The sequence below is a fragment of the Struthio camelus genome, chromosome 6, assembly GCF_040807025.1.
Source record: "Struthio camelus isolate bStrCam1 chromosome 6, bStrCam1.hap1, whole genome shotgun sequence".
NCBI classification, from domain to species: Eukaryota; Metazoa; Chordata; class Aves; order Struthioniformes; family Struthionidae; genus Struthio; species Struthio camelus.
Genome location: NC_090947.1, coordinates 2,384,115 through 2,408,703, shown reverse-complemented (window position 1 = coordinate 2,408,703; position 24,589 = coordinate 2,384,115). Strand labels below are relative to the sequence as shown.

The 24,589-nt window shown below is 44.2% G+C and overlaps 1 protein-coding gene across 2 annotated transcripts in view; it reads right to left on the bottom strand.

Moving 5' to 3' along the window:
* TWIST2 (twist family bHLH transcription factor 2) overlaps nucleotides 1–3,635 on the bottom strand; it is a 46,211-nt gene extending 42,576 nt beyond the window's left edge. For both annotated transcript variants that reach the window (XM_009671049.2, XM_068949585.1), the window contains exon 1: nucleotides 2,905–3,635. In XM_009671049.2, the coding sequence (XP_009669344.1) occupies nucleotides 2,942–3,424 (483 nt within the window). In that variant the 5' untranslated portion in view covers nucleotides 3,425–3,635 and the 3' untranslated portion in view covers nucleotides 2,905–2,941. The remainder of the gene's footprint in view (nucleotides 1–2,904) is intronic.
* Nucleotides 3,636–24,589: the final 20,954 nt, after the last annotated feature.

Here is a 24,589-nt window from a genome sequence, read left to right as displayed (position 1 = left end):
GCTTTGCGCGCGCCCCAAGGTTGGGGCGCTTGCTGACTCCTTAGAAATGCAGGATGCTATCCCGAATTCAGAGAGCCGTTTCCCAAGGTTTCTTTGCTGTCCGAACCGCGGTCAGATCCCTGTTGTGTGCCAAAAAGCTCCTTGGGAAGGGACAGAGGCACGCAGGATCCCCTGCCACACCAGCTGACTCTCTTTGCCCATTTCAGCGCACTTCGTGGCATTTTTTGCTGGCAGGCGCAATTTTTGCTGCCAGAAGCGACAGCATTTGACACCGCGCCGCAGCACGCCAGGCCCGTTTGTCAGCGACGTTTTCAGCAGCTCAACCGCACGCGTGTGCTCGCGCGCACGGACACAAAGAGCGGAGGGCGCGCAGGGAACGCCTGGGGGCTTGGGGCTGCGACGCAAGGGGACGGCTGCGCTCCCTAACCGCGGGCGGGCGCGGAGGCCAAGCAAAAAGCTGACCTCTAGCCGGTCGGCTGGCAGCGGAGTTTTGGAAAAGGTACCGGCTACCGATTCACCGTGAAGCAAACCGAAAACACATCTAGGCTGGGATCTATTCCGTAGCTTTCCATGCACGCCGAAGCGTCGCTCTCCGTTTCTCTTACGGAGGAGCAATCTCTGAGGATCCACATATTACCTCCACCTTGTCAGAACAGCATTAGTAATAAGTCCAGTGACAGTGCATTGGAAATGTGGTTTAAAAAGCAGTTTTTGCCCCTAAAGTGCTGTGTGAAACAGAGGAACAGATATATGTGAGATAATAGATTTAAAAAAAAAAATCATTGGCTAATGGCAGCGTATCATTTAGGAAACAACAGAATAAATGCATTGTTCCATCCCAGCACTTTAGTGTTCAGCCAATCTAAACTGCTGAAGAAATATGTGTGCGGGATATTTTACATCTGTTTTTGACAAGAAGCCTAGGTTTTGTGTGTGTTTTTTTAATCTATTTGCTGCAACTTTTTTAGCCAGATTAGCATGGGAAAAGGCACTAGCTTTTCTAAACGGAGAGTTTATCTTTTGAAAAAATGACTCGACTTTGGCTTTTTACAGTTGAAATTAGGGCACAGCACACAAAAAAATAGTAACACTAGTAACCCCCATAAAAACCACGGCAGCAGAGTCACCTATTTAAACAAAACAAAGTAACAGACAGTTTTAATTTCCTGAAAGCATGCAATGGGTAGAGCAATTAATTTTTTTAGAAAACTAGCCTTTTTGGGGCTTCCTAGAAGAACGCACAGAAACTTTTATTGCAGCACTAAAAATGCAGAACGTTTCAAGATGCAAGCGAAACGTTTGTTTAAAGTGGCTTCTAAAATGATTTTTAAGTCTGCATTTTACACCGGTAGTAATTCCTTTCTGAACATTTCTTGGCATTTTCAAGTAACAGACGGCAACTGTGTCAAGGCTTTTAACCGGGCCATTTAGTGGTGGTAAAACAAAGATGGATTTGCCTCTTTTGAAAAAAAGCTGGCCAATGGGCTAGGATGGACTTGCTTTTCCCTTGCTTTAAGAAGCAAGCTTAACTTGCTTTAAGGAACTGATTCTCTGCATGATGAAATTATTTCATTTTACATCATGCACTGCGTTACAGGAGGCAAATTTCCCTTTTGAGGTAATTCCGTCCTGCAGCTGTAAACAGCATTTCTTGTATGAAGTCGGTTCCCGAGGTCTGCTTTATGTACTGAAACCAAGAAAACAACTGGATGTGTGCAACCTCTGGGTGATATAATGCAGAGCTGGTCTGCTTAATTAGCTTGAGGTGAGGGTGCTATTAAAGGCCTTTTCTTTTCTTTTATAGTTTATTTTTTCCCCAGCGCGTTAAAAAGGAAACATAAGAGGAAGTAGCTTTCTGGTAATGGAAAATGATGGGGAAGAGTTTAGCGCTCGGAGTAAATCAGAAACTGCGCTCCAGTCTAGAAAAATCTAACACCAGCCTTAAATGTACCGGCACTTTGGGGAAGGGAAACTGAACGCTATGAAAATCGGACACGAGTTTCTTCTATCTTTGTTTGCCTTTTACTGCGTTAGGGGGAAGGGGAGAGAGGCAGGCACGGCCCAGGCGCGCGGGCAGCCGACATCTGCGGGCTGTTTCTTTTAGCGGAAACGGAGCTGGGATTGCAGCAGAGAGGGTTTGTCAGCGAACCCCGCTCGGGTCCTCCGGACCCGCTGCATCCCCCCCAGCCCTCCCCGGGCAAGCGGAGGATGCAGGGGCGCTGGGCGTTCAGGGCACGGCCGCTCTCCAAGCCGCGCGGCAGCTGGTTCCGATCCCCCTTGTCAGGCTGTTTTTACTGATTGCCTTTTCCTCTCTCTCTCTCTCTTTTTTTTTTTTTTTTTAAAAATCCTTCCCCAAAGAAACGCTTTCTGGCCAATTTCACGCAGTGATGGTCCCCCCCCCCACCCTCCCGCCGCCACCACCCTTGACTTGTCAGCCGATTTTCAACACGGAGCCCCTCTCTGCCCCCCCATCCCAGCAGAGTGGAAGCACGCTGATATTTTTAAAAACGGCAAATCTGACTTTTGTCTCCCTAGGAGTTTCTCGTCCTGAGTTTTAGCTGGTGCGGCGGAAAGGCAGGGGGCCCGACACGTTCGCTTTCGCTATTTAATCTCCAGGTGCGTGGCCTGCTCTCACGCCCCCAACCCCATCGCCCGGCAGCATCCCCTTACCCGGCCAAGCTATCCCACCTCACCTGGGCGCCGCTGCTGTGCCGTAAGCAGCCAACACGTTTCAGCGACCCTGCTCTGCCCCCCCCGCCGCCCCGTCCCATCGTGAGCCGGACCAAGCCCCACATCTGAACAAGGCCAGCAAGAAAACTTTGCTCACCGCAGCCCTCACCCGAGGACGCCTGGAGCACCTCGATGCGGGCTGCAGCAAGCTGGGAAAAGAAAAGAGGTACCTACCCCTTCGGCAGATGCATTTGCTTTGCCCTGGCGGTGGCTAGTGTGAGGCCGACATGGACCACGCTCCTTCCATCCTCCACACTGAAAAGGCATAACTCAGCCTCTCATGAGCCACATAACTGCAGCTAGTCATCTTACTGTCCATCTCGTCGCTCTGTAGGACCTGGTAGAGGAAGTCTATATACCTAGCCGCAAGCTTGAGGGTCTGGATTTTACTGAGTTTGTCAGAGGGCAAAGTGGGGATGATTTTCCTCAGGGCTGCAAAAGCTTCATTGAGCGACTGAGTCCTCTGCCTCTCTCTGACATTGGCCAGGATCCTCTGGCTCTGGAGTTCTTCATAAGATTGGGAGCTGGGACTAGACTTTTTCCCCCTCTTCCCTGGGTTGGGGCTGCCATCTTCGCTGGATTTCTTACTGTATCTTCTCTTCCTGCCAAATCTCTTTGGCTGCCTTTCCAGCTCCTCTTCACTGGTCCCCAAGCTATCCACAGGGGAAACAGGAGAACTGGAACTTTCTTCCATGCTTTCTGCAAGAAGGGGAGGGGAAGAGACTTTCCCCCCCTCCTTATGTTATGTGAGTGTGTGTGTCTTAAATATGCTTTAAATTCCTGAGACAGATCCTTTGGAAAAACAGGAGGGTTTTTTTTTTTTTTGCTGACCAAACGTTTTCCAGGTTGCTTGAAGGGCTCTTATTTCAAGGACGGGGTTGTGCAAAAATTGAGGTCTTGGAGAGAGGAAGTTATTCTAACTTTTTGGAAACTTTAGCTGAGCTCAGTTGCTAAATAGTTGTCAGAAGTGAGGGAGGTGTGGGGCTCCCTTCTGATTGGCTGGCCAGGTCAGTGGGAGGAAAGCTTTTCCCCTGCTAAACTTTCACAGTTTTATGTTACACTTAACTAAAATCTTGGGAATGCACCTCGAATAAAAGATAGCTTGCAACCATCCCTCCCCCTTCCCCCAGCCCCTCGTCTCTCCCTTCCCCATAGATTCAAGTTTGCCACTGGGGAAGGGATCCCTCCAGAGCAACCCCCTGCCTGGGCTTTCGGGGTGCTGGTTTGTTGGTGGAGCGCTTACGGGCTTTGCGAAGCGCCTCCCAGCCCTTCTGCACGGCTCCAGGAGCGGGGTCCCATCCGGCCAAGGGGTAACTCCCAGCTCCGTTGCTGCGCTGCAGAGGTACCTAGCCTGAATCAGGCTGCCAAGTACAGTGCATGCTACAGCTCGGCTTTTCCCTGGGCTCTTGCATGCGCCCGGAGCGAGGAGAAGGCATCAGCTTTTGCTTTTGCCCTGCTGCAGCGCTGGGGTTCCTGGGCTGGAGGCGTTGTAAACTGCCCGTGGCAGGCTGCCCTTTTCAAACTGCCCTTTGCAAAGTGCTCTTGCTCGTCGCTTCCCCTTGCAACACCCTGCTCACCCAGCTACGACCTCCCCCGTGCCGCCCTGGAGGTGCCATCCGGAGACGGGGTGGCGATCTGCCCCCTGCCAGGTATGGTGAGGTGACCTTGGACTGGCAGGAGATCCCCGGGGCGCAAGGCGCTGTGGGGAAGGTGGAGGTTTGGGGGCAGCAGGCAATGTTTCCACTGGCAGGGGACAAAGGGACGTGGAAGGACCCTCCCAGGCAAACCCAGTAGAACCCGAAATATGAATCATCCTGAAAGCAGCGAATAGTTTCTATAAAACCCTGGCGAATGTGCCCCAGGAAGCAGTGCTGGCCACATAGCCCATCCACCTGCCATTTTTCTTCCCACGTTTTTCCCCCTTACACACTAATAGTGCTTTTTGGGGAGCAAGACCCGAGATGGGTAGGAGGTCACCTCTTCCTCTGATCTATACCATTGAAATTGTGGTATTCTGGGGCATGAAGATTGTGGTGGTAGTTCCGAGGTTTCTGATGTATCAAACAGAAGATGAGGGATCTATTTTTTCCTCGCTATCACACCAGGGAAAATGTGGGAAAACTCTGCTTGCTTCCGTGGACTTAATGCAAAGTAAAATCAGATTTGGTCCTCTGATTTCATTTAAAGCCCAAATTGCAGGAACAGACGCATTCCTGAGCAGCAAAGATCAGGTTTTCGATAAGGTTCAGAAAAATAAAATATAGCTAAAAAAAGACAAAAGACAAAAGAAACCCTACGAAATGTAGATATTGAATCAGAAGAATTAGTTTGGAGTAGATTTCATTGCAAAGTTTTCCAGTAGGCATCAACACTCATTAATGGAAAAAATAATGTCTGGTTTGATTGGAAAGTGTTCTTTGGTAAGAGAAGGAATTTTGGCTTGCCTGGGGCTGACTCTACTACTGGTAGGTAATGTTTATAGTGGAAAGACTTCCCCAGGCAGCCCCTGGGGAGAGCCTGTGTTTGCTTTCAAAAGGAAAGGTTTTCAGGTGCAGCACAGAAGTCGGAAGGCAAAGCAGTTCTGCAAATAGATTTTTAATCCAATTTAAGACCCCGCCGAGTCGGACGGGACGGGTGCCTCGCACTCGCGCTTGGACCTCAAAGCCAGGTTTCCGAGAGAGTTAGGCTTCCAGGAGGGCCGGGGGCTCACAGCTGGGGCGAGGGGTTGGCAGTAACTTTGTGTCTGCAGGAGCATGCAGAAATCTGGGGGTCCGCAAGTGCAGGGTGCTGTGGCGGCTCCACGGACCCGATGGGAGAATATCGTCCTCAGGTTAGTTAAGGCAAACGGAATTTACACTGGGAAATTAGAAAGCGTTTTCTCATGCTGCAGTGGTTGTCCAGATTTAATTTGGGGCTGATCTGATGCTGAAGTGACTCCACTGAAATAATTTTGAACGTTATGCTAGTGTGGCTTAGGTGATTGCTAGGCTCCGGAAAGGCAAGGCAGGGTGAGAAAAGAAGTCTAAATGATGATAATGGCTCTTGTCCCATCCTGGAAGCAAAATAAACTGCTGTCAATTTAGTGATGCCAATGTAAAACTGCACCCCGGAGGGCAAAACAGCCTTCATAAGTTGTATTCAGTTTTGTGCTCGAAGTTTTTAGAAGTCTCCTATTCTTAGCACTTGGGATCATTTCCAAGATTAAGAGAAACCATTGCACAATGAGCCAGGGAAACCAGCACTGAAGATCTGAGGGAAGTCTCTGCTTTCCAACCGCAAAGAGCATGATTTTCTGAGCAAACAGGTTAGCTATTAGTGGGACTGGGTCCTCTGCTTGCTTGCACCAGATTTACGGCAGCAAACTGCAATGGATTTGCACAGAATTGTTGTGCAAGAGAGGATATTTGGGCTGCTAAAATCCACTGTGCTGGGTTGAGCGCTGCGGTCGATTCCAGTGCATAGTGCGTATTACCCAAAGACACTAAGGACTCCTGTAAAAGGCTTTCTGGAGAAGGCCTTTTGCTTTGCAGTGGCCACCGTTTCTTGGTGGGGTATGGGAGTCAGGTGCTTCCATGGGGCAGTACTGGGTCCTTTCAGTGGTGGTGCATAGAAGAGTCTTGGGGGCAGACCGTGTGGATCTGTCTCAAAATGCCCAACTCTCAGCTGGGACAAGCTGTTTTGCCACGGGGCTCATACTGTTTGTGGCCGTCCCCAGGCCCATCTCATACGTATATGGCCACAGACAGGTGCAGTAGGAGATGTGCAGCTTCTGGTTATCTTACTGAAGCGGTGCTGCTGAAAGGCAGCCACCTGCCCAGCATAGTCCTGTGGGGAGGGCCCAGTCGCAGGCTCTCAGATGGGCTGGAGATAACTGGTTTCATAAACTGACCGTGCTGTGCCGTCCTGGGCAAGCATCCAAGCTATTATTGCTCCTCGCGCTCTTTGACGTGCCTCCTCCAATTCTGCAGTGTGTGAAGGAGGAGTGGGCACTCACAGCAGAGGGAGTGCTGTGCCTCTCTGGTGAAGTTGGGCCACGTTCTCCTCCTGGTCCTGTGCATGCTAGGGCTGTATTAAATAAATGAATGAGTAGCCCCAGCCCTCTGCCTGGCTTCTGCGAACAGCCTGAAGGACTGTTTGCATGACAAAGCACGGCAGAATTTCTCCCTAAGGGGACTGTTGCTGTGCATAAACTCTAAATGCGCAAAGCTTTTTAGTTTCAGGCAGACTTCATTAGAGGAAATTTATAGTGAAACTAGTCTGTGTCATAATTATAAAGTCTATAACCCAAGCTCCAACTAGAATTGCTCCAGGGCTGCTGTGTATCTGTGTACACTTTACGGCCGTGGAGTCCCCTAGCAGTACTTAGTGCCAGAGCTAAGTACAGTGTTGACAATACTGCAAATATCTTCCCTTGGAGCAGATCAAAGGCTCAGTCTACTTGTGCGCAGACCCTGGTGAAATGTGATCTGGTTCTCCTGAAGGAAGAGGGAGCTTGAAAGGTCTGTGGTGGGGACACGTGGTACAAAGGTACCTTGTTCCCTAGCTCCTCTGAGCTGCTTGCACAGGAGGACGATGAGTGCATCCCTACTATTACACAGCAGGGCAGGAAAGAAGTTATGAAATAACAACTGTGATAAAAAAAATAGACTGTTTTGGTGGAAGTTTAATGCCACTTTTAAAAATGTCTTATGACATTAATTATGATGTGGCTACTGTTCCATTACCATTATCATGCTCCTAAAAATTAGAAGAATACAATAGAACATCATAGACTGGACTTTGGGGGAAGGGATTGTTCTCAGTTTGAAGTCTGTGGTCCAGTTGTCCCACTGGAAGGGACATCTGCACTAGCAGAGAACTATAGAGGAGACCATCTGGGTGTCTGCCTCCTGCTGCCCTTCCCCTTAGTCTCCAGTATGAGGTAGGGAAAGGTTTGGTGCCCTGGCAGTAAGGGGGATGATATTTCAAAGCACTGGGGATCCCAACACTGACTGCTCTTCCAACTCCCCTTTGTTCGGGGATGTTAATCTTTAGAGCAAGCTGAAAGATGTGCTTTCTGCCTTCCTTGTCCTCACTACCTATTGGTATAGAGAAAAGCATCATTTCTGCCTTCAGAATAACCCTAGCTGCAAAGTGCATCCAGCATTGAATGGCCTCTACTATCCAGCACTGAATGGCCTCTACTATGGCTGGGTCTAGTTATATTGACTTTTTTCCTTGCCTTCTATGTGATCTAGGAAAAGGGCCTCCTGGGATAATTCCTCATTGATTGTGTAGCAGCCACCAGTTCTGATCTGGTGTGGGCATCTTTCACATGCTGTCTTTGCAAAAGTAGCCATGTCTAGTGCTGAACATCCTCTCTGTGGACTTTATTTCTTTATCCTTTGTGTTGCACTGCAGCAACAGCCAGACATGGTGGATGGACATTTCCCTAAGCACAGACCATGCATGACAAGTTCATAATCAAAAGCAAAGAAGCAGCAAGTGAGGAGCAGGAGGTAAGGAGAACAAGGCTTTGGGGATAAGATATTTGGAGCAGAGCACAGTTTCAAAGTAATGGGATATGCTAATGTCGGAGTTTTGTGCAGGAATGTACATCTGTTTCTAAACTGTTACCAGCTGATGTGCCCGCTCTTCTTTTCTGCTTTTTCAGTTATAAACCCTTGAAGCAGCATATCAGCGTACACAAGCAAAGGAGAGGCTGAAATGGGGACAGTGCACCCTATTACTTGCTTATCCTGACAACAAATGCAGTCAAGGTCAAGGTGCGCTTTTCATTTGAAAAGGTCTTGCTTGGGCAGCTGAGCGTGCAGATGCCAGTCCCATAGGGAGAAAGGTAGCAGCTCTCTGCTGGTACCTAGGGTTGATACTTGGTTTGATTGCTCCATTTGGCCTCCTCACTTTGTGCATGAGGATGCTGTAAGTTAGGACTTTTTAAGGGAAGACATTGTAAGAGAATGAGAGAAAACAGGGAAGGGAAAGACTTGGAGATTGTCCTGGTGGACATCTCTTTCTTCATGGAAAAAAACCCTGGAGGCCCTTTGTTCATCTCCTTTACCAAGCCAGAAGCTCCATCCAAGCTTTGACATAGCATATGACTTGCAAAGGCTGTTTTTTTCTTTTTCTGCTTCTAGAATGAGGCTTTCAAAATCATAATTTGGCCCTCCCATTCCTCCTGCAATACAAAAGAATGACCAAAAACGAAATGTTGGGAGATGCATGTTACACACAGATGCTCAGTCCCCTTGTCTCCCAAACACTTGCCTTTTCTGTTTCCTTCTCTCAGAATGTACGTTATTCAGTGCTTGCTTTATTTGCTATGTACAATGCTAGGTCAGACTGTCAGCAGTGTAATAGTGACCAATATAAATTATAAATAACTTTCAAAATATACTGTGGTGAGTTAGATTGTTAATATGTTGTGTAATTCATGGCTTTTCTAACCTACGCTGAGACTCTGCAAAGCATTTAAGCATGCATTGCAAGTGAGATGTGCACTTGATTCACATTGACTTCCTTGGGACATAGGCAGGTGTTTAAGTTTAAGCATATGCTAAATCCAGGCCTAAATTTCTGATCGAAATCCTGCCGAAATAAGAAGCGAGATCTTCAGTGACTTCATCAGGTTTTGGATCAGGCACTCGGACATTAATCTGTCAGACGGAGGACCAGTTCACAGCTCTCAGTAGTCCAAGCTCCGTCATCAATAGAATGAAGATAATTTAGACCAGATACAGTTCTGCCTTGAATGCCTAGTGCAGTGTTTCAAGTCTAGTGTTGATTGTTGGCAAGATTAGAAATCCATGTAATTTCCCATGTCAGTAGCGTTGGAAAGATAGTGCGTGTCTGCCGTAGGAAGAAACCAAAATGCAGTGGCATTGCAATTGTGGATTCTATTTTTAATGATCATGGAAAGCAAAAAGTAGAACCAGTTTTGGGGGGAGTAAAATGTAGTAGCTATCATGATTCCAGAAATAACATTTCTATTTTAGATCATTTACCCAAGGCCACCACTAATTGCAGATCGAAGCAGAATGTCTCCCTGGGAATCCACAGGGAAGACAGATTTTTTCCTCTTTTTGGAAAGTGAAATATTAATTGCGGCTACAGAACTAGTAACTGTAGCTTAAAACCTGGGCTATGAAAAATGAAAATATTATTTCATGAACTGGAAAATCAAAACATGCAAAGTATTCTGTTATCCTTGACTTTTCTCCCCCCTCTTCAACCTCATTAAGTTGTGTAGGAAGCACTTCTCACCAACATCAAGGAGAATCCAAAACCAACCACAGGTGTTCAGGCACTGTTGGTCAGGCTCCTGTCCATTTTTTGGATTACAGCACCCAGTTCAAGTCAAGTATATTCAGAAGAACCTCGAGTCTGGCTTCCAGTTTTTAGTGCTGGTTGATAGCTTGTTCTTCAGAAGATGGAGAAATACTTCTGCTGAGGAGCCAGGACTTGCTCCTGAGAACAAACTTTGGTTGACTTTAGCTGTGCAGGTGCAGACTGTTGCCTGAGAAGGATTCAGCAAGGCTATTGCCAGTGTAAACTGACTTTTCTCATCTCACTGTACAGTCCATGAAGAGAGAGTCTGTCCTCTCCGGATACAGTGGATCCTCTCTCTGGGATTACAAAAAAGGTCTGCAGAGGCTGACTTCCTCAGGCCAGCGCTACTCTGTTTTTTTAATCTGTGAAGCCCTAGAACCTCTGATGTAATGAAAGCACTGATCCTGTAGAGCGGATTTAAGGCCCCGGCGCACTTGTTTTAGCTGCCTTCCATAGCCCCCGCAAGGGTGTCGGCAGAGTCCTAGGATGAGAACTATTGCTGCTAGTCAGACGTAGCCTTTGCAAAACACCCTGCCCCTTTGTCTGCCTCTTGGTTTGGATCTAGCTATGGGTTTGGTCATGTTTTCTTGAGCACAGCGCACATTGCACACAGTGTGTGCAATTACTCTTTTTACACTTCTTGAAACCCACAATTACTGTGAATTCACATGACTGGAAAGCCCGCCACGAAAAAGTCCAAAGTACTGTTGCTGTTGTTTCTGAATTTTAGCATTTTTGAGGATTTACCAGGACTCCTGAGAGCAAAATCAGCTTGTAGTAAACTGTTTGGTGAGGTAAAATGATAGCAACAATGTACTGAAAAGCAGTGCCCTGTTGTAATTGTATTGGCATTGAAATAAATGATTTTCTTCATAGGCCCAGCAGTATTATGTAAGAATCCTTCTCAAAGCATGTTAAAAATTACCTTTCTCCATTTACTTTGGCAGTTAAACCACTTGGAAGGCTGTGTCAGGGGGATGCCTGGCTTCAGTGGCATGTCTCCTTGCTGCTGTCCAGAGGGTCTTGAGAAAAGTCTCATAACTGAAGAGAAGAAATCAAAAAAATTGCACAACATGCAGAAAGGCAGGTCTAGAGCCAACTTTGCCTGGGTTTATCACCTGATGGATGTGCATGTAGCAAGAGGGATTCATCGTCCCTAACATCAGCCAACTAAAATGTAATCATTGGGGCTCCTTGTAAAATTTAATCATCAAGGTACACTATCTAGCAGTTTGGAAGGTGGGATGTTGGGAAGCCTAAATGATGAACTTGAACTTAGATGGCTATTTGATAGCTCTGCCTGGAGGAGGTGAACCGCTCCCAGGAGCTGGGTGTGTTTGCAGATGGCCCCAGTACAGCCGCGGGAAAAGCTGCACAGGAGCCTATGAGGGTTTCTGGAACCGTCAGAATTTGGAAAATCCCAATTTCAAATGTTAGGGCAAAACAAAGAGAAACTTGTTAGGGTTTCTGAAGTAAGGAAGCCTGAATTTTCAAGGAGAAAAGGGTGGGAGCAGTTGAAACCTAGGATTTCACGGCTCCCTGAGCTACTCATAGCTTGCAAACCCCAAATCTTCTTTTGTCCAGATAAAAACAGGCAATGTCTGTCTTCACTCCTTGTCCCACCAAACCGTAATTCTCCAGTCATTTCTTCCAGCCTTCAAGTCATATTTGTGGCCATGTATCATGTTGCATGTGTCTTCCGGTTAAGGGAGACTGGACAGATCATTAGCGGCACTTGTTGATGAGCCAGATGAGTCACTGCTGAGTGACAGGTCATTCATCATGGTTCCTGGTTATGGAAAGTCCTGCCATCGAAATATGCCCACTCTCTATCAACCTGGTAGTGGCATCCTAGGGACAGGACTTTGGTTTCTGGTACCAAAGGGAAGGGCTCTACTTCCTGGGTCGTTGCCAGTGCTGGGCCAGCTCTAGATGCTGGACTAAACCTCCCTTAATATTCACCCACATAAAAGACAGACTCACACCTTCTGCCTAAAACTTCAAAAGCTACAGGGCTGGTTATGAGCCAAATCACAGCTGTTCTCCTGTGCTTTGATGGAAAAAAACAAATGCTAATCATTTGTCTTCCCTTTCCTGGAAACAATTCTCAAAAATTATACCCACTCTTCATATCTTATTCATCTTTTTTAACCACATTTTAGTTGTTTTTAAGTTCTTTGCCACTGGCATTTCTCTGTGCTCCCTATGCACCTTTGGGTATTAGGGACATTTCCACAGCAGGAAGACAAAATATACCAGCCCAGCCCCCAGCCTGCTTATTGCTTTTTGTTTGAAAAACATGGGCCTAGCCAAAGCCCCAGGAGAGCAGTGGCTGACACTCTGTGGAGGTCAGCGATGCTGTGTCATGTCTTTAATGGCTTAGCGTCTTAGCAGAGGGGTGTGATCTGCTGAAGATTCCTTGGGTTATCAAATGCCAAATAAAGTGAGGTGGAAGAGATCCTTCATTTCCTGCTCTTACATATTTAAATGGTGTAGAAGAAGGAAAGGGTATCACCATAGAGAACCCCCTGGATGCCTGGTGACCTTCTCACCAAGTAAATAAATAAAAACCTGCCAGAATTAATTCTTGAGAGAAAACGGATTTTTTTTCGTAATAGAATGTTTCATGAAACATGTCAACGTTCCTAGGAAAATGTAATTTCTTTTGGAAAACCAAGCACCCTAACTCTGAGCCCTTTCCCTACTCGTATTTCGGTTTAGGTTTACTTGTGACTCCAGGTACTGTAGCTACCTTCTGCCCCTGTTTCCCTCTATGGACATCCCTTACACACCTTGACAGCTGAGCAGGAGGGGTTTTGCTGTGTCTGGGGTTTTCTGTCCACAATTGGAGTAGACACAGAAAGCCACAGTGCCTTCCCTTTGAATTCTGCTCCAGCAATGGGCTGGCACCTCCAGATCAAATTGCTTAATTATCAGCTGATTTTTTTAAATTTTGTTATTTAATTTGATGCCGAAAAGTTGAATTCTTTAGGGGTGCAGGGGGAGATCACTGACTAGCTACACTTACAGCATCAGAGGAGACATTCAACCAAAGAGGCTGAGCTGAGAGGGAAATTATTTTTCCTAGCCTAATTAAAACTTCTGCCTTTTCTTTGTCTTGACTAACACCTGTTTAACTCAAGCACCTGAATAAACTTTGAGGAGAAAAGATAGTTTTGTTAAAGACTCAGCTGGACTTTAAAAGCTCAGGTTCCACTTCTGGGACCGTCAGCAAGTCCAGGGGAAACTAGGCTTGACATTCCTATTAAGATCTGGGGAGAAAAAGTAGGAAAGCCCCATCATTTCTTTGAAAAGCAATTGGGTGAAAAAGGCCCAACCCAAACAAGCAATCTCTCAAAACTTAAGGTTTGTAGAATTTGAAAAAAAAAGCAACCAAAGAAAGTCATAAAACATTAACATTAGTTTTGGACTGTTGCTACGAAACGGAGCAACGAAGTGGTTGTTTTCTCAAGAGTAATGATCTCTGTTTGTGTAGACCATATAGTCTTTTAGGGTATCTCGAAGCACCTCTCAAACCCTCTTGACCTAGGTCTGGTTGTAAACACGCTACTGTATAGACATGAAAGCTGTTGTAAGGAACATGTAGTAGCTGAAGCCTGCTGAAGCATTGGAAACGAAATTATCAGGGAAACAGCTGTACCCCTCAAAGGCACAATAAGAGCATTCCTGCAAAGCATTAGGGAGTGTCTATGGGTTTGTATTTGTAGTGTCAGGGAAGACACATGTTTTGGTGAGGTAGCAAATATATTACCTCTTGCCCCCCAAGGCCTGCTGCCTCCAGGAGGCAGATATTCTTTCTGTTTCATAGCTCCCACTGATGCCTTGCTCCATTGTGTCTCTGGAATCCTCCACTGTGCAGGGTCAACTTGCTCAGGATGATCTTGAGCCTGGCTGTGTTTGGACTGGATGGTGGGAAATGATTCTCCAGCTGAACTCCAAGAAACTGGGCTCTCGTTTTCCATCCTAGATGCCCACGTCCTAACTTCAGCACCTCAGATGAGAAATGCGTACGTGAATTGTTCCTTTCGGTGAAGCTGTAAGATGCATTGCAAGGCTGGGTGCACCAGTACACTCTGCCATGCTGGGGCACATCTTGGCCTCTGCAGGAGAGAATGACATCCTCTATGGTCAACCTCGAAACATGAAAGTCATTGTGTTGAAGTTAAGGGGATGATGCACGTGCTCAAATCCTTTCCAGGAGCAGCCCCAATTCAGGAAGTGATCTGGGCAGCAGCTGTGCTCTAACTTCCATGTTATTCAGTCCTTAAATTAAAACTGTATCAGTGTAGGGTTGTGCTCTCTGCTTCAGTGCTGAGAAAAAACACTTGTAGGGTTTGCCATGAGGAAGGGCACCACAGCAAAGTGGACTGCAAGGATTTGTGTGTGTGTGTGTGTGTGTATTTTTGCTCAGAGTTCTTTTAACTTGCATTTAATTGCTGAAAGAGGAGAGATAAAAAGTGTAACTGTCCTCAGCCTGCACCTCCCCCAGCTTTGTCATTATCTATTGAGCTTTGTTATTTTTTTTTTTTTTTTGGCATCAATACTACTATGATGTTTCATTTCCTTCTCTTTTGCTCTTTTGACTAAGATGAAGTTTACTGTTGGTTCCACTGCATTCTCTATTGAGTGACCTGTAGTCTAATCCAGAACTTGCAAAGTCAGCAGAAATCTTTATGTTGCTCTCAGCAGGCTTTGCAGCAACTTTTAATAATTCTGCCCTCACAAGAGGGCTAACGTACGAGTCCAGTAGGCATTTGTCATGTCTCAGTCTCCTAAAGGGCCAATAATTTCTTGCAATATTTTTGTAGGCCTTTGATCCATCACTGTTGTTTGATTATCCTTTGAAGACTTAATAGTGCCCCATATCCTGAGTTTATTAAATTCGAATTCTCCGGTTGCATTTCCCTGGAAGATACATAAAAACAACACATGGAGGAAATATAACTGGAAAACCCTTTGTATAAACTGACTTACCTTTTGTGTATGGGCAAGACATTGAAACCATTGCTTTTGCAGTTGTGACAGAACCATCGGTATAATTTTGATGTAGCAGAGGATACCTGAAAAAGTAATAAATGTTCAGGGGAGCTGCTTGCAGACCTCAGAGCTTCAATTTTCAATATTCCATTAGGCAGTCTTTCATTTAGAAAGAATTAACATTAGAAGGACTTAGCTGTAGGAGCTGCTGCTGGCTCTGACAATAGATGTGCCTGGTGGGAATTTAGTGTGGCTCTTCTGTAGTTTTATCACCAGTAGGAAATTCTTATTTTAGGATTGGGAGAAGAAAACCATTGGAGGATCCCAGAATTGTTCAGCTGATTGAAAGGGAAGGATAAAGCAGTGTGATAAGCTGTTTTCTGCAGGATGGTAGAGAACAGAGCAGGAGATACAATTGGCTTTCAGCGGGACTACTCTCACATCCAAGCATGAAGACTGTTGGTCCATTGACTGCTGGGAAGACTGGAGAGGAAGGAAACAGGAGTCTCCTGGGGGATCCCCAGTTTATTAGATCCCTTTACCATCTTGTTCACGTAAAAGACCTTCTGCTCCTGAGTGACAGCCTGTGCTGTTTCATTCAGCGATGGCTGGCTGAAATTCCTTAATGAGTCTCTGGGCACATGAGCCTGCGTGAGTTCCCACATGGTGACTGTGAGTCTGCTCTTATCTTGCTCTGATTGCTGCTGTGAATTATCTCTTGGGAAGGATGGGTGAACTGATCCTGAGGCAGACAGTGGGTACATCCATGGGATATGGACTGCACCGCAGCAGTCTTGCTAGCTGGGAAACCCTCACAGATGGCTGTGAGCCACGTCTCTTGCTCCCATTCATGACCTGGACTGGCCATGACTGCCTGCTCCCTGTCCCAGACACTCAGCACTTTGCAGACCCTGATTTCCTCATTTCTGGTTGCACTGGTGTGTCACTTCTATGGGTCACTGCTCACAGCCTCCCAAGATCTCAGACTGTCAGCCTAATCCTTGGTTATGCCACTCAAAGTGGAATCTGCCTTCATAGCTCTGAGTCTTGGCCTTGCAGGCTGCCTTTGAAATGCAAAGACTGAGGAGGGATGAAATCACCTTTCCTGATTGCTTACATGACTTCCTGGAGTGCTTGAATTTGCTTAAGGATTCTGTGAGGGTTTATCTTCCTAGCCAGTCACTCTACAACACCTCATTGTTTCTCCACATCTGCTTGGTTGTCTTCTATTTTCCTTCTGCAGTGAGGGTAGCACAGATCCACAGTCCCTGCAATGAAACTAGAGGAATACTTTTAGACGCGCTTTATTCTCTGGCATCACACCAAGAGGCAGGTCAAACATTTCTGACCTAGATTAAATTCCAATAAAGCCCCTTGATTTCTATGCAAAATGCCCTTCAAGAACCAAGTGACATGCATTTACTGAGCTGTAAAAAAAATCCAAAAGAACCTCCAAAAAAACAGGTTCATCATTAAAAAACTCTTCCCTCCGACTGTTCAGTGAAAGAAGCCTGAAGAGAGCTTGCCTGCACAAAAAGTAGAACAGGAGAAGAGCAACCTTGGAAAAAGTAATAGAAACACTTCATTGACTCGGTTTGTACTGGTTCAGCCTCATCTTGGGAACCGAGACTTGCTTGGCTAACGAAGAACCAAGTTCTGCAGTGCGACACTACAAAAAGCACAAATGGCACTTTCTGAACCTTTGACAGGGTTGGTGGGACATACACCTTCTAGCTTCTGAGGCAAAGCCTAAACTAAAAACTAGGAACCTCAGTGTCTCACTGAATGTTTTGCAACAAGATCTCAGTGGTATTTTGTAACTAGAGTTGCTCCATGTTTTTTTCAGAGGGATCTAATTTTTGATGGAAGCACATTTCATTGTTTTGTCAAAAACCTGATTTGGAAAACAGACAGAAGGACAGTGTATTGAAAATAAACAATTTATTTTTCAAGAAACTGAGAACTTCCTAAAGGGAGTTTTCGGGAGGCATGACAAGTTTTATTTAGGGGATATAGGCAGCATCGTTTACCTCAAGTGTAACAAAAGATGAGTCTGTCGTCTGATCTCACTTGAATAATTTTGAAAAACTCAAAGTGTGACTGCTCTTTTAATATTGTCTTTTTTCTCTATGCAAAAATACTTATGTGGACAGGAATGGAGGGAGATTTTAATGTGAAACCTCTGCAAGCCGGGTGTTGCCTAGCAAAGGTGCATAGAAACATAGCTGGTGATCAAGATTTCCGCGGAGGTATAGGGGAAGTCAGTGAAAGCACCTTTGGTGTGCTTCCTTGTGGTGGTGTGATTCTGCTAACAGCAGCAGTGTGTTGTTTTAGTGGCACTTTTTGGTCAACAAGTCAGATGTGCTCAGTCTGTGGATGATGAAGGGCCACCCACCTATTAGTCGCAAGGTCCCCAGACCCTTTCTTCCAGCCCTCAAGCCTCCAAGATGTGGGCTTGATGCAGGAACTTACTGAGGGATGTTGATGCCGGAGGGGTAAACTTCTTAGCTTGCATGACATGAGGGTCAGCCCAGAGCCATCAGAGTGCTTTCTGCTCATGGATCTCTCTGTATTGGCACATTTATTTTGCCCTCTGGCAGAAGACCATGAAAATGTAGGAAACGACATAGGAAGGTTTTTTTCCTACTGTATGTTCCCAAGCATGTTGTTTCCCACTACCACTGTATTGGTTCACCTAGCTGAAGTGGGAAGGAGGCAGGAATAGGTGGACTGCTTTGCTCCTGATACAGATGGGGTAAAATTCCTCGCAAATGCAGTGGGAGCAAAGGGAAGCCAATACAGATTGATTTAGAAATTTGCAAGCAAACATCTGTCAGGCATGCAGCATTGGCGAATAACAAAATCAGACTGGAGCAGACATGTGACGAAATCCTTCCATGTGGAGGGAAGGGAAAGGGGGAGCGGATGGCAATACAATGTGTAGTAATATTTTCATTATAACGCAAGGCCGATCGGTAACAGGCACACACAAAGCTATGGAAATGCGTGGTATATATTGTTATGCCATGTGTTTTAAATATCATTAAGTAGGCCAGTTTTGTCTTATATTTGATATTCTGGCTGTTGTCACTAGGAATGGACCAACCAATTCGTATGGAATATGAATTGTCCTTAAACTTACTCTAATCACTGACCCTAACAGAGTTTGCAAAATGTATTTCTAACCTGAGAAATGACAGGCTAAATCTTGTGCTGTAGAAAGAGGCCTATTGGTCATACATTTGACCCAGATACAAATCTCTTGGGTTAAAAATAAGAGACTGTTGGAGAGAGAAGACCAAAACATGTCACTGATAAGATTTGTATTGCTTTGTTTTGTTTTGCTGGAAAATACAACTTAGACAAAAATGATGATAATTTTTTGGAAATTACAGTTTCCAATATTTTCCCTTCAATGTTTCAAAATGAGGAGGAAGTAATGAATTGTTGATATATCTACATTTTTAATTTGTAAATGAATGTATAACTCCCACTTTCTTTCAGGTTCCTCACATATTTTGCAGGGAGCAATTCAATTTGAAATGAAAGAGAATTCTTACTTCCTCTATTTCTGTTTCTTGTCTCTCAAAAAGAGGGTACCCCTCCCAATCCTGAAGCTTTTAGATATCCTCACGTTTGTAATAATTACGTAAAACTCTCCTAGGTTTAGTAGAAAATGAGGGAAATATTACTAGGGACAAGTTTTTTCACTCGTTTACTTCACGGCTATTTGTTGCTCATTTAGAAGGGGAAAGTAAAAAAAAAAAATCAAGGAACGGAGAATAACTTTTTCTTTAGTATTTCTTCACCCTGTTCCTGACTCTTTCACACTTTTCCTTTTTTTCCATTGAGAACAAGAGGGACAAAGGAATCAGTGAGGCAGGCAGTGGGGAGCACCCCACACATGACAAATCCTTTCTCCTTTTTCCCCCACCTCTTGGCAATGAAAATGAGAGGGAATTTTCCATTCATAACAACTCTTTCATGAAGAATTTCAAATGAAAGCACCGTTCCAGAAGGTTTTTTTGGGGGGGAGGTGGGGGGAGGGAATGGAATCTATTCCCTTCTCTGGGCAGCCCTACTTTTTCTTTGCAGAAGGTGACCTGAATATCTAGTAGCATTCCTTCTTGTTCTTACATCTTTGCCAGTAATCGGATTCTGCAAGGAGGATTTTAGTTAACATGTCCTGTGAAGACAGGAGCCAGAGGGGGATGTAGTTCCCTCTCTCAGAGCTATTCTGAATCTGCTGTTCCAACAGGAATAAACCGAGTTTTGTTGCTGAGATTGACAGATATGTCTGTAAATGTGCATGGGGAACACAGCGGATGACTCATAAGGTGATGTTTTTACAAACACTTTGCTGACCGCAAAGTCACTGTAAGAGTTCAGTTTTACCCTGTGAAACTCGTATGTAAAAAAACGTTGCCTTTCCCCAAAAGAAAGCTGCTTGCTTGCATTCAAAATAGTATTCTTTTACTTTCAGATTTGCTCTTCCTTGGTCCCATTAGTAAATGCAGAGTTAACTCATCATCTAAGTCTAACATTTTCAAAAAAGTAGAAGGAGTGAGCTGGCACGGCCCACTCCAGAGTTCATGACTAGCTCCTGCATATTTTCTTTTCCCATCAGCTGCAGTTTAGGGAAAACAGTGCAATATAGTGGATATAATGGAACTGTGGAGCAGCAATTAGCATAATTCAGCTTGCAAATTTTGTATTGCTCGTGATGAGGCACAAAATGGAAAAGAAAGACATCATCTTGATTTTCAGGCTCCAGATTGAGCAGGTGGGCTGGCCAGTAGTAAATTTCTCTTCCCATCCACTTTGCTCTGCCTGTTTGCATTTCATTTGCATTTCAGGTTAGGGTCTGGTGCAGAAATTAACCAGGAGGCAGAAATTGTCAGTCGTTTTTTGTACAATGGCACTTTTTTGAGCAAAACTGATCTTTAAAGTTTGGGATGCACCAAATCTTTCTGATTTAGTGAAAATTCAGGCAGTCCTTCTGGGAACCATTAGTGCTCTTCACTGATTTAATGAAGTGTCCAAGAAGTTTAATGTCAAAAGGTGCTGTCTGATCACCTAATCTGACCTCATGTTTATGGTAAGCTGGAGAACTTTGTCCAGTTACACCTGTTTTGAGCCCACTGACTTGTTTGCTTAAAAATTTTCACTCCCTGTCCCTCTCCTTCTTTCCTTTTAAGCTTTTCACATTTTTCTTGTGTTAATTTTCCTTTTAATCCCTATTAATCCCTATCCTCTACTTGTCCAGTAAAAAGAAAGCAGAATAAAAAGTAAAACCACTGTCACTGAATTAATCTCTTCTTATCGCCTTTGCAGCAGGAAGAGATGAGAAAATATGAGAGACGTTGCTGGTCTGAGGCTCGAGATGTCAAGAGACACAGAGTCTGCCACTTCTTTTAGTAGTCTGGTGCTAGTTCCTCACCCTTAAAAATGTATGCCTTATTCCCAGTTCACACATAGGAGGCCTACAGGATGCTTTCATCCTGTAAAGTTACTTCACATATCTTCTTGGTTGTTCAAGAGCAGCCAGGTTTTGCCTATTACCTGCATGAATCTCATGCGACCACCGTGTTGGCTGTGCCAAGATGGCCAGGAGAGATGGGTGATTGGGGCAACCGTGCCACAAGACAGCACTTGTGATGGAGAGGTCAACCAGGCTGTTACTATAACATGATTTCAGTCTGGAAATCATTCATGGAGGCTGCTTCTGTTTCATAAGGTAGTTTCAGTTTGATGAATCTTTCTGTCACCAGCGAAGATTTGGTTATGTTTAAGTAACCCTGCAAGGTCTCTAGCAAATGATGGCATTTCTGTTGCAATGGAGATGTTTCATCCTGCCCCATTTTGAGTCATTGCACGGTCCATGATTGCATTTCAGTCCACTTACCAAATGTGACAAAAGCAATTCTGGCTCCTTTTCTGCAGTGACTCATAAGGACTAGTTATTAAGATATTAAGCCCCAGGACTGGAGCCAGGAGAGTTTAGACACTGGCTGCATCACAGTTGCTGTCTCTGTCCTTCTTAGCGGTGTGTTTACATGTCAGCTGGAAATTTCCTAAATAAGCTGATTCTAACCATCAACAAATATAGTTCAGATAATGCACATTTTGTGGTAGTTTCCAGTATTCTGCCTACAGGAGGATATAAAAACTTCTTTTGTTATAATATAGCCTCCTTGGCAGCTTGTAACTCAGTGGGAAAGATCCTAGATTCTTGGAGGAGCACACTGTGTCAGCAGTTTTGGATATTTCAGGGAGTGTGAGGCCTCACTAGGGAAAAAGGAAAGCCCGTGAAAAACTCTCCTCTCCTTTAAGATGAATCAGTAATCAAATTAGGTTGAAAATCAAAATGTGCTAGTAAAGACTGTGAAAAGACGTTTTCTCTCTGCAGATATGGTGGGCTTTTAAAGGAAATGGGAGCTCTGCCAAATAGCTACTAAATATGTCTGCGTCATATTTCATTTCAAAATAAAAATTTAAAGGGCTGGAAGCTTCCATACATGCGTCTCATAGTACTCCTGTTAGCTTATCAAGGCTGCAGCAGAGATAACTTCCCTCCCTAGACATGCACACCCCACAGGTGAATGCCGAGTCACATAAAGCATATCGGTTGTGCGGACAGTTTTGCTCCCAATTGGCACAGGCATGCTATGATCTGCCTTCTCTCTGAGACAGGCAAAAAGTTGTCCAAAGCATGAATTTCTTCCATCCTGAGGGTTTTCCATTCTCCATTTTGATGAAGACCCTTTGTAATTTCAAAGGGAAATTGTTCTGAGCACAGGGGATCTGGGTGAAAGATTCGAGTGGATTAAAGTTTTCCAGTGAAACTGTTCTCTCCCCGTCGCTGATCCTCTCCCCCCACTCTACTCAAATCTGGCTTTTTGTGCTAATGAAAGTTTTTGTGTAACAGGTCTGCTTTCCTTAGAAAGTTGAGCTCACCTTTAAAAATATCTTCAAAGAGGGGAGGAAAAATCATTGTGAAAAGGGTTTCCATTTTCAAATGGAAACCATTGCAATCCTGTAATTTTCACTGAAAATGTAACCCTCAATATATTCCTGGTCTCGGGTAGAAAATTTCAACAAGGGCAGTATGGGCCTTTTTTTTTTTTCCTTAATAATTTTAAATCCACATTTTCCACAGAGCCTTGCTCATTGCTTTATGTCCTCCGACCACCTTCTTAAGAAATGTAGAGAGTGCATATACCCTGTTATGAAATGCATCACATCATTTTTTCTAATGATTGTTCAACAGAATGAATTAAATTTTAATAGCTCATTGAAAAAGAATAAAAACTGTGATAACCTTTCCATTTTACCCTTTCCCCTCCAATACATTGCTCTGCTTAGAAAAGATGTCTTTTCAGACCAAGACTGGAAGGCTACCGAATTGTTGAACAACTGCCATATGCGCTCACCAATGAAAACTTCACCAGTGTGGCAAACCTTTTGATAAAAGTTTAAAATTGTAAGTTTTTTTTTGTTTGTTTGTTTGTTTATTTTTTACCTCTTATACTTCTTCTTGAACCTGCATCTTGTAGGATAGGTGCATCTCAGATGCTGTGCTCTTTATGCTCACAGATATGTAGTCCTTTCATGTGATGTTTGTAAGGGAGAAAAGGTCATGTGATCTGTTCTCTGAACATCAAATGCCAAGTAAAGCAACAGTAGTCAGGACGAGTGGATGTTTTTTTTATTAAGGGAGCTGGGATCAGGAAAAAACGTTAGGGATAGCTTGGAAAAGCAGCTTGAGATGGTTTGAGTTTGGGCAGATGAGCTGAAGTTAGAAGGCAGCGTTAGCTCCCACCATCCTTCGCACCCGTTTCTCTGAGAGGTACTGCAGAAACTAAAGTCTTTGAGGAAAAGCATTTGCAAGTTGCTGTTGTTTAACTTTTAAACATTTAAAAAAAAATCTGAAAATATTTCTTTTCAATGGAGGGCCTTCTTTTAACAATGAAAAGACAATTCAAAGGAATATTTCAAGCAGCTGTTTTTAATTAACTCACGTGATCTGCTGATGGAAGAATTGTATTAGTGTTGCTTGATTTCATTATGGGTCCGTTTTGTCCAAAGACCAACAAAGGTAAGATGCAAAACCTCCATGCAGTTGCCTGATCCAGAGTATGCTGGAGGCTTGAAGAGGTTCCCTCTGACTCCTGGGGTCTTTCCACCGAACTCATCATTAATTTAACACCTATCTCTCAGTTTATCAGCTCAATGCCTTTAACTGAGTATATTTTACATGAATCTATTTTGAATTGTGTGCTGTGGTGCAACGGCTGTTTGGTGAAGAGACTGTAGATCCAACGTGTGCACTTTTTTGGGAAGATAATTGCACGAGTTCAAAGTCTCATCAGCCAATCAGATTTTGGTATTCTTGCAAGCTGTTTCATAATGCTATTTTGAACCCTGTTGGTGGCATAATTAAGATTTAATTAAATACAGGAATAGAAACATGTTGTTCATTCGACCATCTGTGAGTCAATGACTACAGTGGTTTTCTAAGTTTCTATGCTGCATGCTGTTAGTGAGTGTTTCATATTATTTTCCATCTCCTCAACCATACTCGCACATTTTCAGAGCCACTGAAGAGCCAAAACAGATATTATAATCTTGTGTTGACAATCATCTCTTTCTGCTGTTCTCAGCTATTGACAGAATTAAGCAAAGTTAAAACTTTAAAGTCTAGTATGAGCTGCTAAAGACAACAGGGAAGCTGAATACTAGAAATAAATGAATAGTATAATCCAAAGAAGAGAAGAATCGAGGGAATGCCTTTTGCTTCCTCCGTTTTTTTGATGGTTGAATACCACCCTGTACAAACCTGAGATACCCAAGCTTCCATAATGATAATGATGATAATAATACAGATGCAATTATTTTTCTCAGAGCGTTCCTGCAGCACCTAGCATAATGCAGCCTTGTTCTTAGCTGCAGTGCAGATAGGACAGCGATGTTCAAATTGTGGTAGCAGTCAAGTACCCAACTGCACATCAGGGCTCCAGAGTACCTGCTTATACACAAACCAGAGCTTGGTAAACATTTACTTGATGTGCCAAAAAATGCATTTTTGGGTGGACAAAAACTAATTGTGAGCTGATGTTGAATGTAAGTTAGATTCAGCTCAAAAGGGTGGGTTTTTTCCTAATTAAAACTGTTTTTCGCTGAAATTTTAGAAGGGAAATGTTTTGATTTCAACAAGATATTATGAGGCTAAATTTAGTTAAATGTTTTGTTACTAAATTGTGAAAAATTTACTCCAATCCAAAACTGAAACATACTGCTTCAGATACAAAGAAACATATTGTTTGATCTGAAAAACTTTTCCCCTACTGTTTTCTGGTTTAGAGGACAAAAAGGTAACATGTTTGAGTTAAACAATATTTATTTTTCTGCTATATTTGGGAGGAGATGGGGGGAGGGGAAGAGGTGGGGTCAGTCACCTCCACCCAAAATAAATGAGTTAAAAAGCTCTTGCTGAAGCACCTAAAAAATAGGTAGAAGAGGGATTTGCCTTTGT